The sequence below is a fragment of the Zootoca vivipara genome, chromosome 2 (assembly GCF_963506605.1).
Source record: "Zootoca vivipara chromosome 2, rZooViv1.1, whole genome shotgun sequence".
NCBI classification, from domain to species: Eukaryota; Metazoa; Chordata; class Lepidosauria; order Squamata; family Lacertidae; genus Zootoca; species Zootoca vivipara.
In genome coordinates this window covers 3,021,472-3,037,462 of record NC_083277.1, presented here as the reverse complement: position 1 = coordinate 3,037,462, position 15,991 = coordinate 3,021,472, and the positions used below count along the sequence as shown (strand labels likewise).

Below are 15,991 nucleotides of genomic sequence, written 5' to 3'. Positions count from 1 at the left end.
TCATGACAAGGGCCGGATGTCAATGTCCCCCACCTTCAGACCACCCTCTTCCTGCTCAGTAGAGATAACAAGGTCCAGAGTGTGGCCTGCCATGTGCGTTGGGACAGCCACATGCATGTCATGGCGGCCATGAAGTCCTGAGCCGCCCCAGAACCAGCTGCCTCGGCATGGATGTTGAAGTCTCCCCGAACCAGCAGTCTGGGAGTCCTCAACACCGCCTTCGAGACCAACTCTGTCAGCTCAGGCAGGGAGACTTCTGGGCAGCAAGATGAGCGATAAACCAGCAGAATCCAGAATCTTTCCTGGTTGCCCATAGCCAGGAACACACACTCTAGATCAGTGTTTCTCAACCTTTTTTGGGCCAAGGCACACTTGTTCCATGAAAAAAATCACGAGGCACACCACCATTAAAAAAGTTAAAAAATTTAACTCTGTGCCGCCCTATATTGACTATATAATTATGACTGTAAGAAACAGTTGCCAATTGCTGTGTTGGTTGCAATCTCCTGTAATAAGCCTTCACAAGCCGCTGATTTCTCTGCCAGCACAATCCTTTGCTCAGCAAGTTTCAGGTTGAGCTCATCCAGCCAGCTTCTTTAAGTTTGTCTAAAACCACCCTCCCGTGGTGGTGGCTGTTGAGAGCTGTGCTCGCCCCGCGTCGTGACCCGGCCGGCTTCCTTTCCGGCGGGTCAGTGTTGTATATTGGTGGCCGCCAGGCACGTGACAATGCAAATCGCCCTTCTCGTCGCCGCACGTCGCGGCACACCAGCCAGCGTCTCACGGCACACTAGTGTGCCGCGGAACACCGGTTGAGAAACGCTGCTCTAGATTCCCCCTCAACGGCTCAGAGAACCTGGAGATAGAGAATATCTACAGACCACAGCAACTCCCCCTCACCGACCCTTGAGTCTGGCCTGATGCTGCACCGAGTACCCAGGTGGGCACAGCTAGGTGAGACCAGGTGAGGCCAGGTGGGGAGAGGCAGAGCAGTGCCCCCAGGCTCCCAGCAGGCAGTCCTCCTTGAGTTATAATAATGCAAGTGCTGAATTAGTATGGATAGATTGTTTAGAGACTTTGGAGGTCAGATAAAAAGGTCTTCCCCAGAAGACATGGACCACACTACACTCCCACCAAACGTGAAAATAGGGATCCGAGACCTTCTGCATGCAAAGCAACTGCTCTGCCCCTGAGCTCCACCCCACCCCCACGCCCCATAACAAAGCCTAACTCACCATCAGCTCCTGCTTTTTGCAAAAAGGTACACATTATAATGACACTGGACCACCATTTAGGGAGGAAATGACTCTCCTGAAACCACTGGCAATGCCCACATTCCCCTGTGCCACCTTCCCCCCACCCCATACTGGTTGTTCCCCACAGCACCTCCTTTATGCCACCAGGGATATTTTATTCACTTTGCCCATTAATGGAGCCATGAATGAGAAGGTATCATAAAACAATGAATTTATAAAATATAAGCAACGTAGGATGGGTTAAAATTACATTGTTCACATAAAACGATGGTTTCAGTCTTTCTGTGTTTCCATTGTTCCTTTATTTAGAAGACCCTTGGAGTCCCTTTAAACTCTACAGTTACAGGATTCCAGAGCCTATCCTGCTTCCTAAACACCACTGTTGTGTTATACTTTTCACAACTATCCATTCTTAACTATGTCTGCCAAAGACAAACGGACTCTCAGCACATGTTCACTCTCTCTCTCTTTTATAAATCATTTTTATTAAAATTTTCACTTTAACAATCCAATCATATCATATTAATTATTCCAAATTATACAAATGCATATCGATTAATCCAAATATTATGCCAAATTATAAACTTTTTCACTTCCCATGCTTCAGACTTTGAGGGTTCTGATCATCGATGAATTACTGCCTTTCTAATCAATATCGTCCAAATCCTTTCCAATCATTATAGTCCAATATAATCTAGATCATTTCCAATAATTCTATTATTACCCTTCGATCCTCTCACGGCCTCTGAGATGTTCTCACAAACGAGATTAAGCAAACAATATCCGTTTCTGTGTGGATTTTATGTCTATGCTTCCCAATAAATTCCATTGCAGTCTCTCCTTCTGTGCTGGGATTTTTTTCAGAGTCCAACCCAAAGTCTTATCATGCTGGCAGCCGCCATCTTCCACCAAATCCAATAAATAATGTCCGAGCGTCTGCTCATTAATTTCTCCGGTTGCAGATTTACAGTCTTTCCAGGAAAGGGTCAGCCAAGTCCAAATAGAAAACACACATCTAACAACATACTATTAACATACAAATAAATCCTTAATTATATATAGTTCAATTTCCACACAGCTTGCATTTTATAATTTTTCGCTTGTTAGAGATATTATAGACGGTTCTTCCAGGGTGGTTTTGTTAAGTAAAATCTTAAGTGCGCGGCCATTACCCCCATTCATAAGTCAAAAATTTCGGTTGTCGAGTCGTTCGTAAGTTGAGGTACCACTGTATTATGAGACATTACCTTCATTGCTTCAATACATATATGCACAACATTCCATACAAACACCAGAACATCAAATACACCCCATACATTTACGATTGATTTTTCCCTATATGAGTTTGTTGATATGAGGGACAAAGTGAACTCTGGGGGGAAGACATGGCACACTCCATACATCTAAATGGGTTCTCCCCTGTGAGAGTTCATAGGTATTTATTAATAACTCTGTTATAACTTCCCACACTATTTAAATGGTTTCTCACCCATGTGAGTGTTGATGTATTGTAAGTTTTGCACTTGCACTGAAGCTCTTTCCACACTCCAGACATTTAAATGGTTTTCCCCCTGTATGAGTTCGTTGATGTATTGTAAGTTTTCCATTTTCACTGAAACTCTTTCCACACTCCAAACATTTAAAGGGTTTCTCCCCTGTATGAGTTTGTAGATGTCTTGTAAGACCTCCACTATGACTGAAGCCCTTTCCACAATCCATACATTTAAATGGCTTCTCCCCTGTATGAGTTCGTTTATGTCTAGTAAGGTGTGAACACTGTCTGAAGCTGTTTCCACACTCCATACACTTAAATGGTTTCTCCCCTGTGTGAATTTGTTGATGCTTTGTAAGAGATCCACTATGACTGAAGCACTTCCCACAATCCATACATTTAAAGGGTTTCTCCCCTGTGTGAGATCGTTGATGTATAGTAAGGTGTGAACACTGACTGAAGCACTTCCCACACTCCAAACATGTAAATGGCTTCTCCCCAGTGTGACTTTGCTGGTGCACAGTGAGTCTCGAACTACAAATGAAGCTCGCTCCACACTCCAAACATTTATATGGTTTCTCCCCTGTATGAGTTCGTTGATGCAGAGTAAGCTGTGAACATCTACTGAAGCTCTGCCCACACTCCATACATTTAAATGGTTTCTCCCCTGTATGAGTTCGTTGATGTAGAGTAAGTTGTGAACACGAAGTGAAGCTCTGCCCACACTCCATACATTTAAAGGGTTTCTCCCCTGTATGAATTCGTTGATGTAGAGTTAGGTGTGAACACTGACTGAAGCACTTCCCACACTCCATACATCTAAATGGTTTCTCCCCTGTATGGGTTCGTTGATGTAGAGTAAGGCGTCCATTTTGACTGAAGCTTTGCCCACACTCCGTACATTTAAATGGTTTCTCCCCTGTGTGAATTCGTAGATGTGCTGTAAGAGTTCTATTCCGACTGAAGCTCTGCCCACACTCCATACATTTAAAGGGTTTCTCCCCTGTGTGAATTTGTAGATGTGTTGTAAGAGTTCCATTCTGACTGAAGCTCTGCCCACACTCTGTACATCTAAATGGTTTCTCACCGGTGTGAGTTCGTTGATGTATAGTAAGTTTAGCATTTTCACGGAAGGTCTTTCCACACTCCATACATTTAAATGGTTTCTCACCTGTGTGAGTTCGCTGATGTACAGTAAGATTTCCACTTTCACTGAAGCACTTCCCACACTCCATACATCTAAATGGTTTCTCCCCTGTGTGAATTCGTTGATGTGCGGTAAGATTTCCATTTTTACTGAAGCTCTTTCCACACTCCATACATTTAAAGGGTTTCTCCTCTGTGTTAGTTTGTAGATGTGTGCTAAGGTGTTCACTCACACTTAAGTACTTTACAGATGGCCCCTCAAAATTCTGATTGCCTTCTCCATCACCTGGTTAAAAGTGGGGGGGGGGAGAAAATATTGTTAGGATTTCAAGGAACAGAACAAGAGAACTTACCACGCAGCAAGACCAATCAGCACCTTCTCTTTTTCAACACCTCCAACAATCTCCCTTCTCCTATGTAGCACATTTTTAGGAAATAATCCCAGAAAATAACAAAAGAACTAAGATTTCAAGTGTTTGAAAACACTCCAAGTGTTTGGAGTGCAGCGACTGAGGAGGGAGCACAAGGTGAGCTGAGCTTGGGAGACACTCTGTAGGTTTTGTGGGTTTGTCTTTTTGGGGCTGTGTGTGAGAAAGTTTGTGTGCTTATTTGTTTCCTTATTTGTTTGTGTGCTTGTGCTTGTTTTCTAGGGCTTCTGCCTCTTGGATTTGGGTGTGACTGTCCAGGCTTGTGTGTGTTTGTTTCTGGCAGGTGACCTTGGAAGTGTGCTCTCCCTGAGCACATGGTCTGAGGGGGCAGGGCTTCTGGTGAGTCAGGTGAGTCAGGTGACTAGCTGTGGGCGGAGCTAGTCAGTGTTTGGAGTGCAGCGGTGCGCGCCTCTCCAACTTCAGGGGTATTATTAATCTGAATCCTAGTGGCTGGGAATCATGAGTTGGGAGACTGCAGTTGCCCTCCGGCCCTCTGGTGGGTTTCTCCTTGGATGGTCACTCTGAGAACAGGATGCAGGCACTTCCGCTTGGATCGCCGTAGAAGATGTTTGAAAATTCCATCTCTCCGACCCCCATGGGGAAATTTATGAGGCTGTAGAGGGGAGTATGCAGCCTCCCGAAGTCTCCCCAGAGTATGGGGAGATGCAGTCTCATCCACAGCTGCCCACTACCAGCTTTGACTTCAGAAGGAGGGAGAAGCTGGGGGCTCTGGATGGTAAGCCCCAATGGGAGCCCGGATCCCTGGGTGCCATCTCTACGAGTAAAAACAGGACCCATGACAAGAGAAAGATTGGATGTAAGTCGTAGACATGCTTCAGACAAGGAAAGAAGATTTATACTGCCAAGCTCAGCCACTGAGAAAACAAAAGATAACAGAGGAATGCAATCAGCAAGAAATGTTATGTGACGGACTGAAGGGGAGAGTGAGAACTTTATAACTCTGCTTCATTGTGCTTTACAATTCACTTAACAAAACTCTCGCCTGAAGAACCGTAAATAACATTTATAAAGCAAGCGAGATTGGAAAGTGGGAAATTTACTGAATTAATATGGTCTTTTTAAATATATAAACTGTGTGAATTGAAAACATAAATAATCAAAGTTGTATTCTTGGATTCGCTTGGAATGTGGTTGGGGATTCCTCAAGGTATGGACATCAAAGAGAAGCTTTCTCATTAGTGGTTGGAAACTTGTCAAGAAACTTTTGAGTTATAACGCAGCTATAATTTAGAGTCTGCCATGTTGGTGATAAAGCCAGCTACGATATTAGTCAAGGGGGGAGAGAGCCATAAATAAGAAATTAGATGCGTGTTTGCAGTTTTGTTCTGGCAAATTTCCCCTGGAAAGACTATATTGAGTAGTGATTTGGAGCGATCTGGAGAGAAACATCACAGGAGCTTAAAGATTTGATTTATGGGGACTGCTCAAAAGATGGCTGCTGCTGGCTGTGAGAAGGATTTTTGGACGGACTTGGCAAGAAACTAGCGTGTGAAGAGACCGTGCTAATTTATAGAAGAATCATAGGCATAGGCATGAATTCACACAAAAACATATTGGTTTGGTTAAACTGGCTTGCTTGAAAAAAACTCGGGCTTGAAAGAAGATAGAAGGATTTTAACAGATTATTGGATAAGATCTGGATTTTATTGATTAGAAAGCAGTGACTGTAAGAGGACTAGGCTTTCTGAGTCTGAAGCATGGGAAGTCAAATTTAAATTAGTATAATTTGGCAGACGATTTGGATTGTTTAATTGATATTTGCATAATTTGTATTATTTGAAAATGGATTAGATGTTTAAATTGGAAAAGCTAATAAAAATGTTTATTTTTTTAAAAAAGAGAGAACAGGATGCAGGAAAAAATGGGCCCTCATCCTGATCCGGATGGGCTGTTTTTATATTCCTACACACTGAATTGAGACACACAGAGATACAGTCTCACAACAAAGTGGAAGGACATACCTCTCAATTGGTCCAGAACAACATCTTCGTATTTTTCTGTATCAAGTGAAATGAGCTCAGACTTGAGTATCTCTCCTATGTGGAATAAGTGAAACAGAAGTGCTATTTACTTCATATGTGACTGTAAAAGTATTCAAAATAATAATCTTTTCAAGTAATATCTGGTGTCCCAAAAACCAAACAGCAGATTCACACCTCCAACGTCTAACAGCCAGGAGGAAAAGAATGTGCCCTTACCTAGAGAGGCCACCATCTTGTAATTCTCCTCCATGACTTCCTTGTGCAGGGCTCTTTGGCCTGGATCCAGCAGAGCCCACTCCTCCTCCGTGAAAAACACAGCCACCTCCTCAAAGGTCAAGAGGGACTGGAAGAAGAAGAAAACAGAGCTTCTCTTAGATCCCCATCATCCCCACTCAACACAGAGGGAAGCTGGGTTGTCCCATCTGTGCCTCTTCCCTCCTCCCTGCTTCCGTTGCTCTTTCGCTACCTGAGGAAGCTGCCTGGCTCCTCTTTCCACTCCATCTTTAAGAAGAGAAGGTCCAAACGATGGTGTCCCTGAGGCCATTGTACTGCCTGTGGGAAAGACAGAGGACAAGGAGGCGGAAACTGGGCCACTTCCAGGACTCAGCTGTTGCCATGAAGCAATTCAAAGCAGGGAGCAGCTCTTTGAGGAGAAAAATGCATAAATTATCATTATTATTATTAGAATTTATGTACCGCCCTATACCCGGGGGTGGGCATTAGATCTTTCGCTACCTGAGGAAGCTGCCTGGCTCCTCTTTCCACTCCACCTTTAACAAGAGACTGTTCAGAGGGTTTCCCAGAGGCCATTGCGTTGCCAGTGGAAAGGCTGGAGGAAGAGGAAGCGTAAACTGGGCCACTTCTGGGACTCTTTTAGCTGTTGCCACGATGCACATCAATGCAGGGAGCAGCTCTTTAAGGAGAACAATGAAGAAATTATTATTATTATTATTAACTGAACTTATATACCGCCCTATACCGGGACGTCTCAGGGCGGGCGGTTCACAGAAAGATGGATTTCATTAGGGTGGGAGACATTTACACAGAGAGCATACCTGTTACAAATTACAAATATCAATACGAATAAACTAACACTCATAAATTCTAATTACAAAGACAGGGAAATGGAAGGATGTACAGTGGTATTTCAGGTTAAGAACTTAATTCGTTCTGGAGGTCCGTTCTTATCCTGGAACTGTTCTTAACCTGAGGTACCACTTTAGCTAATGGGGCCTCCCGCTGCCGCCACACAATTTCTGCTTTCATCCAGAAGCAAAATTCTTAATCCGAGGTACTATTTCTGGGCTAGTGGAGTCTGTGACCTGAAGCGTCTGTAACCCGAGGTACCACTGTAATCCTTTCTACAGGAACTTTATAATACTACTATCTGACAGAATTTGCCGTAGAAAGAATAGCAACATCTTGAGGGCACCAGGTTGCAGGGCACCTCCAAGCGGAGCAGATGGAAATATTTAGAGCACTCTCTGCGCTAACATGGATTGTAGTTTAGGGGACAGAAATACGAAGTTCAGTGGCTTATGGGCCCCAGTCCTTCCTCTTAAGAACATATGTGTGTGTGTTTGTGTGTGTGCCCTTTTATCTTCCCTACACTGTGAGGAAGGACAGGAGGATAAATAACCAGGGTGTCCAAACTGGCCACAGGGCATCCCTCCTGAGCATCAGGATGTGAGATTGGGTCTCCCTGGTTTAAGCCCAGCACCTAAACTGCAGGATGGGGAACCGCAGATCCAGGGGCTAAATTGGCCCTCAGTCCTCTCTCTCTCTGGCCCTCAGGAATTTCCCCAGCACCACACCCTCTTTCCAACTCTTCCCAGCTGCCTCCTGGGGGGCTTTTGTGTGGCTGGAAAAAATCCCTGGAAGGCAAGCAGCTCCTGGACAAAGCTCAGAGTCAGCTCCATAGCTCCACCAACTCTGTCCTCTGGCCCTGTCCATCAATGGGAAGTGGCCCCTGGAAGGCTGGTCAGGAGCGAATGTGGCCCACAGGCTAGATAATGGTGTCCACCCCTGTTCCAAACACGGAACATGCTGTCATCCTGGCCCACCTTGCAGGGTTCTTGTGTGAGCATTGCCCAGGTGGTTGGCTTTAGATCACCTATAGTGTTATATATGGAGGGAAACAGGCAAGCAGGAGGGAAACTGACAAGGTGCTTCTTCATGCTTCAGGAAATGGAAAATGTGCCTCTTCCCTCCAGTTTTGGGGCACGAACGTAGCACAGCAAACCCTCCCCAACTGCACCCACAACATGGGAAACCCAACAAGGCTCTTTCCTTTGTGCCAAAGCAACCTCAGCCTGCCAGACTGGGATTTCTGAAATGGGAGTTGGGGGGCCTCCCTCTTCTCGAAAAGCAAATTCTTGTTTCCTTTTGCTTCCTTCTCACATCAGCCTCTTTCTTACTAAGGAAGCTCTGGAGGCCGATTTCCCTTGACATTCTCCATCTCTCACCCCCCCCAATTCGAAATCTCCCCCCTCTCTCCCAATCCAGAGGCGACTCTGTTCTCCAGCTGCTTCCACTTCCTCTCCCCCTGCTTGCCCTCCCGATCTCCGCCCACTGAGCAGCCGATTTCGGAGGGGGGCAGATCAGGGTCCTGGAGGAGCTCACCCCTCCCCTGCCACAGGAGGCAGAGCCTGGGGGGAGCCATGGGGGGCAGGAGGGGGGCAGTAGTGAGAAGGGAGATGGAGGCTGTTAATCAGAGAGGAGCATCACTAGGTGGAATGGGGCTGCCACCCCTTTGAACGGAGGACTGACTTCTCAGTCAACATGCACAGGGTGGGGCTGAAAATCCCTTTCTAGTTAGGGTGCACTGGGGGGGGACCCTTTTGTGGTTCGTCTCAAGTGTCTTGCCCCCACCACCACCACTACCCCCCCCCCATGGGAGGCTGGCTTGATCTCTGCACTTCAAAAAGGATCTTGCAATGCAAACCCTGTTTTTTTGGGGGGAGGACTCCACTTTGCAGACGGACGGTCTGCATCCTGCCCCCCCTACTGATTCCCTTCCCAAACGGAAAGTGGGTAGCCTTCCCTTCCTTGCCCTCCCCCCTCTCCTTTCCCAGCTGCTCTGTTTATAGGTTCAGGGGGAGGAAATGCAAATTCTTCTGCCAAGCCCCAACACCAAATCGCGCCCCCCCGCCCCCCCCAATACATGGCACCTCTTCATCCTCCTCTGCAGGCCTCTTTCTCTTCCGGGGATGTGCATGGAGACCCCTCCCCTCCAACTTCGCTTCTACTCCCCCCGCAAAAAACCCCCACTTCCTGCCTCTCTAGGAAACGGAGCTCATTGGCCCAGAGGGAGGGATGATTGGCAGGAGATCCGCCTCCCTGCAAGCAGAAATTCCCTTCCCAGGCAGCATAGATCTGCTGTACAGTATATTCCCATTTATTGAGTGAGAAATCCATGCGTTCAATTCCTGCCAGCGGCAGCGAAAGGCAACACCACCCCCACCCCCAATTTTTGAAAAGCCTCCTCCTTGGAAGGGGTTTAGAGCAGTAACTTAAAACAACCTTAATGGCTGGTCCAGTGTCATTTCAGTGCATTGTTGTTGTTTGGTCGTTTAGTCGTGTCCGACTCTTCGTGACCCCATGGACCATAGCACGCCAGGCACTCCTGTCTTGCACTGCCTCCCGCAGTTTGGTCAAACTCATGTTTGTAGCTTCGAGAACACTGTCCAACCATCTTGTCCTCTGTCGTCCCCTTCTCCTTGTGCCCTCCATCTTTCCCAGCATCAAGGTCTTTTCCAAGGATTCTTCTCTTCTCATGAGAAGGTCTTTTTCCAAGGATTCTTCTCTTCTCATTTCAGTGCATACCTTTTGTAAAACAAAAAAGCTGGTGTTGATGGATAAAGTTAGGCTTTGTTATTTTGGGGGGGGGTGCAGCTCAGGGGCAGAGCAGTTGCTTTGCATGCAGAACGCCTCAGATGCAAAGCTTTGCATGCAGAAGGAAGTCCCAGGTGCAGTCTTAATAAACATCTGTCTGAATGGCCACCTGTCAGGGATTATCAAGATGTGGTACCTGCATTTCAGGGGGATGAATACGGTGACCCTCGCGGCCCCTTCCAACTCTACAATTCTATGATTCACGCATACAAAGGGGGTGGTAAGGAACGGCAGGGTGTCAATTCTGGTAGCTGCTTTTAGAACAGGATTTCGGCTGAGAATGTTGTCAATCTGGACCCTTGTTGAAGATTTTTTACCATATAAAGAGAACTAAATTTGTTTTTGTTTGCTGCTCATAGGCCTATTATTCCCCACAAGTCTAACGTGACTAGTATAGCCTCCTATACTGCCTGATTTCTGAAACAGGGCCAATTATGTGGGCACAGAGATTTCTCTCCCCGCATGGGCAATGACTCCCCTGAAAGACCTGCTTTGGCTCCCAGCATGTTTCCGGGCACAACTCAAAGTGTTGGTGCTGACCTTTAAAGCCCTAAATGGCCTCGGCCCAGTATATCTGAAAGAGCGTCTCCACCCTGTCGTTCAATCCGGACACTGAGGTCCAGGGGCAAGGACCTTCTGGTGGTTCCCTCCCTGCAACAATTGAGGTTAAAGGGAAACAGGCAGAGGGCCTTCTCGGTAGTGGCACCGCCCTATGGAACGCCCTCCCATCAGATGTCAAAGAAATAAACAACTATCTGACATTCAGAAGACATCTGAAATCAGCCCTCTTTAGGGAAGTTTTTGATGACTGATGTTTTAATGTACGGTATTTTTAATCTTTTGTTGGAAGCCGCGGGAAACCCAGCCAGATGGGCAGGGAATAAAATAATAATAATATAATATAATAACAAAACAAAACATTGGCAATGCTAGTGTTTGGGAGATGATATATAATGAATTGAAAAAGATGTTTAAAATGACATTTGTAAACAAACCAGAAGCATTTTTGTTTGGGATTTTAGGACAAGACCTGACAAAGACCTGCCATGAATAAAGAACTTATTCATGTACTCCACGACAGCAGCAAGAGTCCTGTTAGCACAAAGATGGAAGACAGAGGAAATCCCAACGAAAGAACAGTGGCAAGAAAAACTAATGAGCTATGCAGAGTTGGCAAAGTTGAGATAAAAGACAACGAAAGGATTTGGATTCCTTTTGTTTTGACGAAACATCCACAATTTATTAGTAGAGCATATGATAGATAAGGTAATGATATGTATAATTTTATAACATGGAGAAAAAAGTATGTACTAACAAATCAGAGAGGGGAGCTGAGGGAAGTCTTTAGAGGGTGGGAGAGGGAGGGATGGGAAGGGGAAAGGGGGGAAAATTTGTGTAAGTTTTAATAAAGATTGAGAACTGAAACGTACAAAATGGTGCCCTCACGTTTCCCTTGCGCCTCTCTGTTTTTTTACCTCATGAAATACAGCAGAGTTTCTTCTTTAACAGCAGCCTTTAAAGCAGCGGTTTGCAGCTCTTCTGTGTATAAAGCTCTCAGTAATAAAACGCTGAGTCATGCCTAATAAAGGTTATTGATTTAATTTGAATAAAATGCTGTAACAGTTTTCTTCCAAACTGTAAAAATTTATCAATAATTTAATAAACTCTAGGATAGCTTTCTGCCATTGCTATCTCCTGGCTCGAAAAAATGGTCGCAGAACAGAGTCAGTTACATAGGAAAATTCCAGAATATGAACAGTGGCCCAGTGGGTCATAGCAGAGGCATTTACTGATTAAGCTCTGATATTCTTCACAAAATCGTAATCAGATATGTAACCTGTATTGTTTAAAAATCCTTTTTCTTCAATAAAAATATATATTTTTTACAAACAAACAAACATTGGCAACCCCACATTCCCCTGTGTCGTAGCTGAGTAAGATTAAGCAATATATGAAGGTCTAAATATTACTTTCTGCACAACAATGGTTTCAGCCTTCCCATGTTTTCATTGTTCCTTTATTGCAATTATAAAAATGGGTTTTATGCTGTTGTTCTTATAACAGGGAATTGGACTAGAAGACCATTGGGGTCCCTTTCAACTCTATAGTTCTAAGATTCCAGAACTAATCCTTCTTCCTAAACACCACTGTCATACCCTACATTTCACAACTCTGCATTCCCAATTCTTTCTGCAAAGACAAAATATCAACGGACATCTAAATGGCTTCTCCCCTGTGTGAGTTCGGTGATGTCTTGTAAGTTTTCCACCGTCACTGAAACCCTTCCCACACTCCATACACCTAAATGGTTTCTCCCCTCTGTGAATCTGTTGATGACTAGTAAGGTGTGAACATTGTCTGAAGCTCTTTCCACACTCCATACACCTAAATGGTTTCTCCCCTCCGTGAATCTGTTGATGTCTAGTAAGGTTTGCACTCTGCCTGAAGCTCTTTCCACACTCCATGCATTTAAATGGTTTCTCCCCCGTGTGTGTCCGTTGATGAATTCTAAGCTGTCCACTCTGACTGAAGCTCTTTCCACACTCCAAACATTTATATGGTTTCTCCCCCGTGTGAGTCCGTTGATGTTTTCTAAGCCCACCACTCTCGGTGAAGCTCTTTTCACAATCCATACATCTAAATAGTTTCTCCCCTCCGTGAATCTGTTGATGTCTAGTAAGGCTTGCACTCTGACTGAAGCTCTTTCCACACTCCATACATTTAAATAGTTTATCCCCTGTGTTAGTTTGTAGATGTGTGCTAAGGTCTTCACTCACATTGAAGTACTTCACAGATGGCCCCTCAAAATTCTGATTGTCTTCTCCATCACCTGGTTGAAAGTTGGGGAAAGAAAATATTGTTATGTATTCAAGGAAGAAAACAAGAGAAATAAACACGCAGCAAGATCAATCAGCACTTTCTCTTATTTTAACACCTCTAGCATTCCCCCCTCTCCCATGTACCAAAATATTAGGAAAGGAAAGGGAATCTGAAAATAATAACAGATTTAAACTGTGGGAGGCAGTAGAAGACAGGCGTTCCTGGCCTCCTCTGGTCCATGGGGTCACGAAGAGTCAGACATGACTAAACAACTAAACAACAACAACACTCTTTCCCAACTTAAGAATGGAAATTGATGTACTGGTGGACAACCAAAGGGGTTTAAGGGCACTTTCAAGGCAAATCTAAAAAGCGCAGAAAATTAGGAAACACTGGCCTGCGAGCGCTCCCTCACTGCGAGATGTGAGGTTACAGGGAAGCAGGTAGAGGACTTTTTCAGTACCGGCGCCCACCCTGTTGAACGCCCTCCCATCAGATGTCAAGGAAATAAACAACTACAGTATATGACTTTTAGAATAAAATAACTTTTAGAAGTTATTAGAGTGGTACCTCGGGTTAAGAACTTAATTCGTTCTGGAGGTCTGTTCTTAACCTGAAACTGTTCTTAACCTGAGGTACCACTTTAGCTAATGGGGCGTCCTGCTGCCGCCGCACCGCCAGAGCACGATTTCTGTTCTCATCCTGAAGCAAAGTTCTTAACCTGAGGTACTATTTCTGGGTTAGCGGAATATGTAACCTGAAGTGTATGTAACCTGAACTGTCAGTAACCCGAGGTACCACTGTAATGTTTGATTCTATTTTTAATATTTTGCTGGGAGCCGCCCAGAGTGGCTGGGGAAACCCAGCCAGATGGGCAGGTATATATATATATATATATATATATATATATATATATATATATATATATAATATCCAGTTGAATAACACTCCTTTAGCAAAGGCGTCATGGACTTTGAAGAAGCACAAACTCCAGAAGAACGGGAGAAACAAGCTATGAGGAAAGCACGTTTGGTAAACTCTCATTGTGATTAACTCCCACCACCCAGAAACCTATGTCCCCCCCTGCAGAAACATGTGTGGCCAAGTGTGATAAAAATCTGCTCTTACCTAAAGAGGCCACCATTTCATAATTCTCCTCCATGACTTCCTTGTACAGTGCTCTTTGGCCTGGATCCAGCAGAGCCCACTCCTCCACCGTGAAAAACACAGCCACCTCCTCAAAGGTCAAGGGGGCCTGGAAGAAGAAGAGGGAGAAAACAGAGCTTCTCTTACATCGCCATCATCCTCGCTCAACACAGAGGGAAACTGGGTTGTCCCATCTGTGCCTCTTCCCTCCTACCTCCTCCCATTGCTCTTTCCCTACCTGAGGAAGCTGCCTGGCTCCTCTTTCCATTCCATCTTTAAGAAGAGACTGTTCAGAGGGTGTCTCAGAGGCCATTGTGTTGCCAGTGGAAAGGACAGAGGAGGAGGAGGAGGTGTAAATTGGGCCACTTCTGGGACCCTCTCAGCTATTGCCACAACGTACTTCAATGCAGGGAGCACCTCTTTAAGGAGAACAATGAATAAATTAGTGTTATTGTTGTTATTAACTGAACTTATATACCGCCCTATACCCGGAGGTCTCAGGGTGGCTCACATAAAGATGGATTTAATTAGGGTGGGAGACATTTACAGAGATAGCATACCTGTTACAAATTACAAATATTAACACGAATAAACTAACACTCATAAATTCTAATTACAAAGGCAGGGAAGTGGAAGGATGTACAGTGGTACTTCAGGTTAAGAACTTAATTCGTTCTGGAGGTCTGTTCTTAACCTGAAACTGTTCTTAACCTGAGGTACCACTCTTGCTGCTGCCGGTGCGCGATTTCTGTTCTCATCCTGAAGCAAAATTCTTAACCCGAGGTACTATTTCTGGGTTAGTGGAGTCTCTAACCTGAAGTGTCTGTAACCCGAGGTACCACTGTAATCCTTTCTACTGGAACTTTATAATAATACTAGCTGACCCGGGCACACATTGCTGTGGTTCTATCCTGTGATTCCCCCCACTCTGTCCATACACAAGTTATCCTGTCCCCACCCCACCCCACCCCCGGCTCATCCCTGTGACTGTCCCCACCCTGTCCCGACCCATGCGGTATCTAGTCCCCTCCTCCCCCCACCCCCGTGGCACATCCACGTGACTGATACCACTCAGTCCTGACCCATGAGTTATCGAGTCCCTTTCTCCCCCCACCCCTCCATTTCATCCCTGTGACTGGTCCCACTCATAAGATATCGAGTCCCCTCCCCACCTGTCTGAGTCCTCTGTTGTTCCCGGGGAGTGTTGGCCCCTCCCCCCTGTATTTCCATACCTTGGCCCCCTCCCTTGGAGAAGGAACTGTTAGGTTCTGGGTTATATTTCCCAGTATGCACCTTTGCCTGAGCCTTCTGTTGATCCCAGGGATTAAGTCCGTTCTGGTTGGGTTTTGTAAGGGGTCGGTTGAGTGGATTACATAGTTATCGTGGGGGGGGGTTGGTTTGTGGAGGGTCCCGATCCTCTGCGGACGTGGGTCTCCAGCGGTGAGTCGGCCTCTGGAGCGGTGAGGTTTGTGGAGGGGTAAGTCCGTTCTGTATGTGCTTTGTCTTGTGTAAGAGGGGGGAAAGTCCGTTATGGCTGGGGTTTGCGTTTTGTAAGGGGTCGGGTGAGTGGAGAATACAGTTATCATGTTGGGGGGGAGGTTTGTGGAAGGTCCCGATCCGTTGAGGACACGGTTCTCCGGCGGCGTGGAGGGCTCCAGAGAGGCCTGTGTGACTGGGTGGGGTGGTTCTCGGGCAGCGACGTGGGTGGCAGATCAAGCAGGGGCCATGGGAGACTTGGTGTTGAAGATGTGGGTGTCGGTGTTTTATTTTTTTCGGCCTGTCTCTTTTGCGGCTGATGGGCAGCGACGT

The 15,991-nt window shown here is 45.6% G+C and overlaps 1 protein-coding gene across 1 annotated transcript; it reads right to left on the bottom strand.

Annotated features, from left to right (window-relative positions):
• Nucleotides 1-1,389: 1,389 nt before the first annotated feature.
• LOC118081415 (zinc finger protein 571-like) lies at nucleotides 1,390-15,599 on the bottom strand. Its single transcript, XM_060272219.1, has 9 exons — nucleotides 15,415-15,599; nucleotides 14,421-14,601; nucleotides 14,165-14,291; nucleotides 12,432-13,046; nucleotides 7,058-7,151; nucleotides 6,789-6,948; nucleotides 6,539-6,665; nucleotides 6,302-6,376; nucleotides 1,390-4,177 (listed from the first exon to the last, which is right to left on the bottom strand). The coding sequence occupies exons 2-9, from the start codon at nucleotides 14,493-14,495 to the stop codon at nucleotides 2,739-2,741; spliced, it is 2,712 nt and encodes a 903-aa protein (XP_060128202.1). The 5' UTR covers nucleotides 14,496-14,601; nucleotides 15,415-15,599; the 3' UTR covers nucleotides 1,390-2,738.
• Between the last annotated feature and the right edge of the window lie 392 nt (nucleotides 15,600-15,991).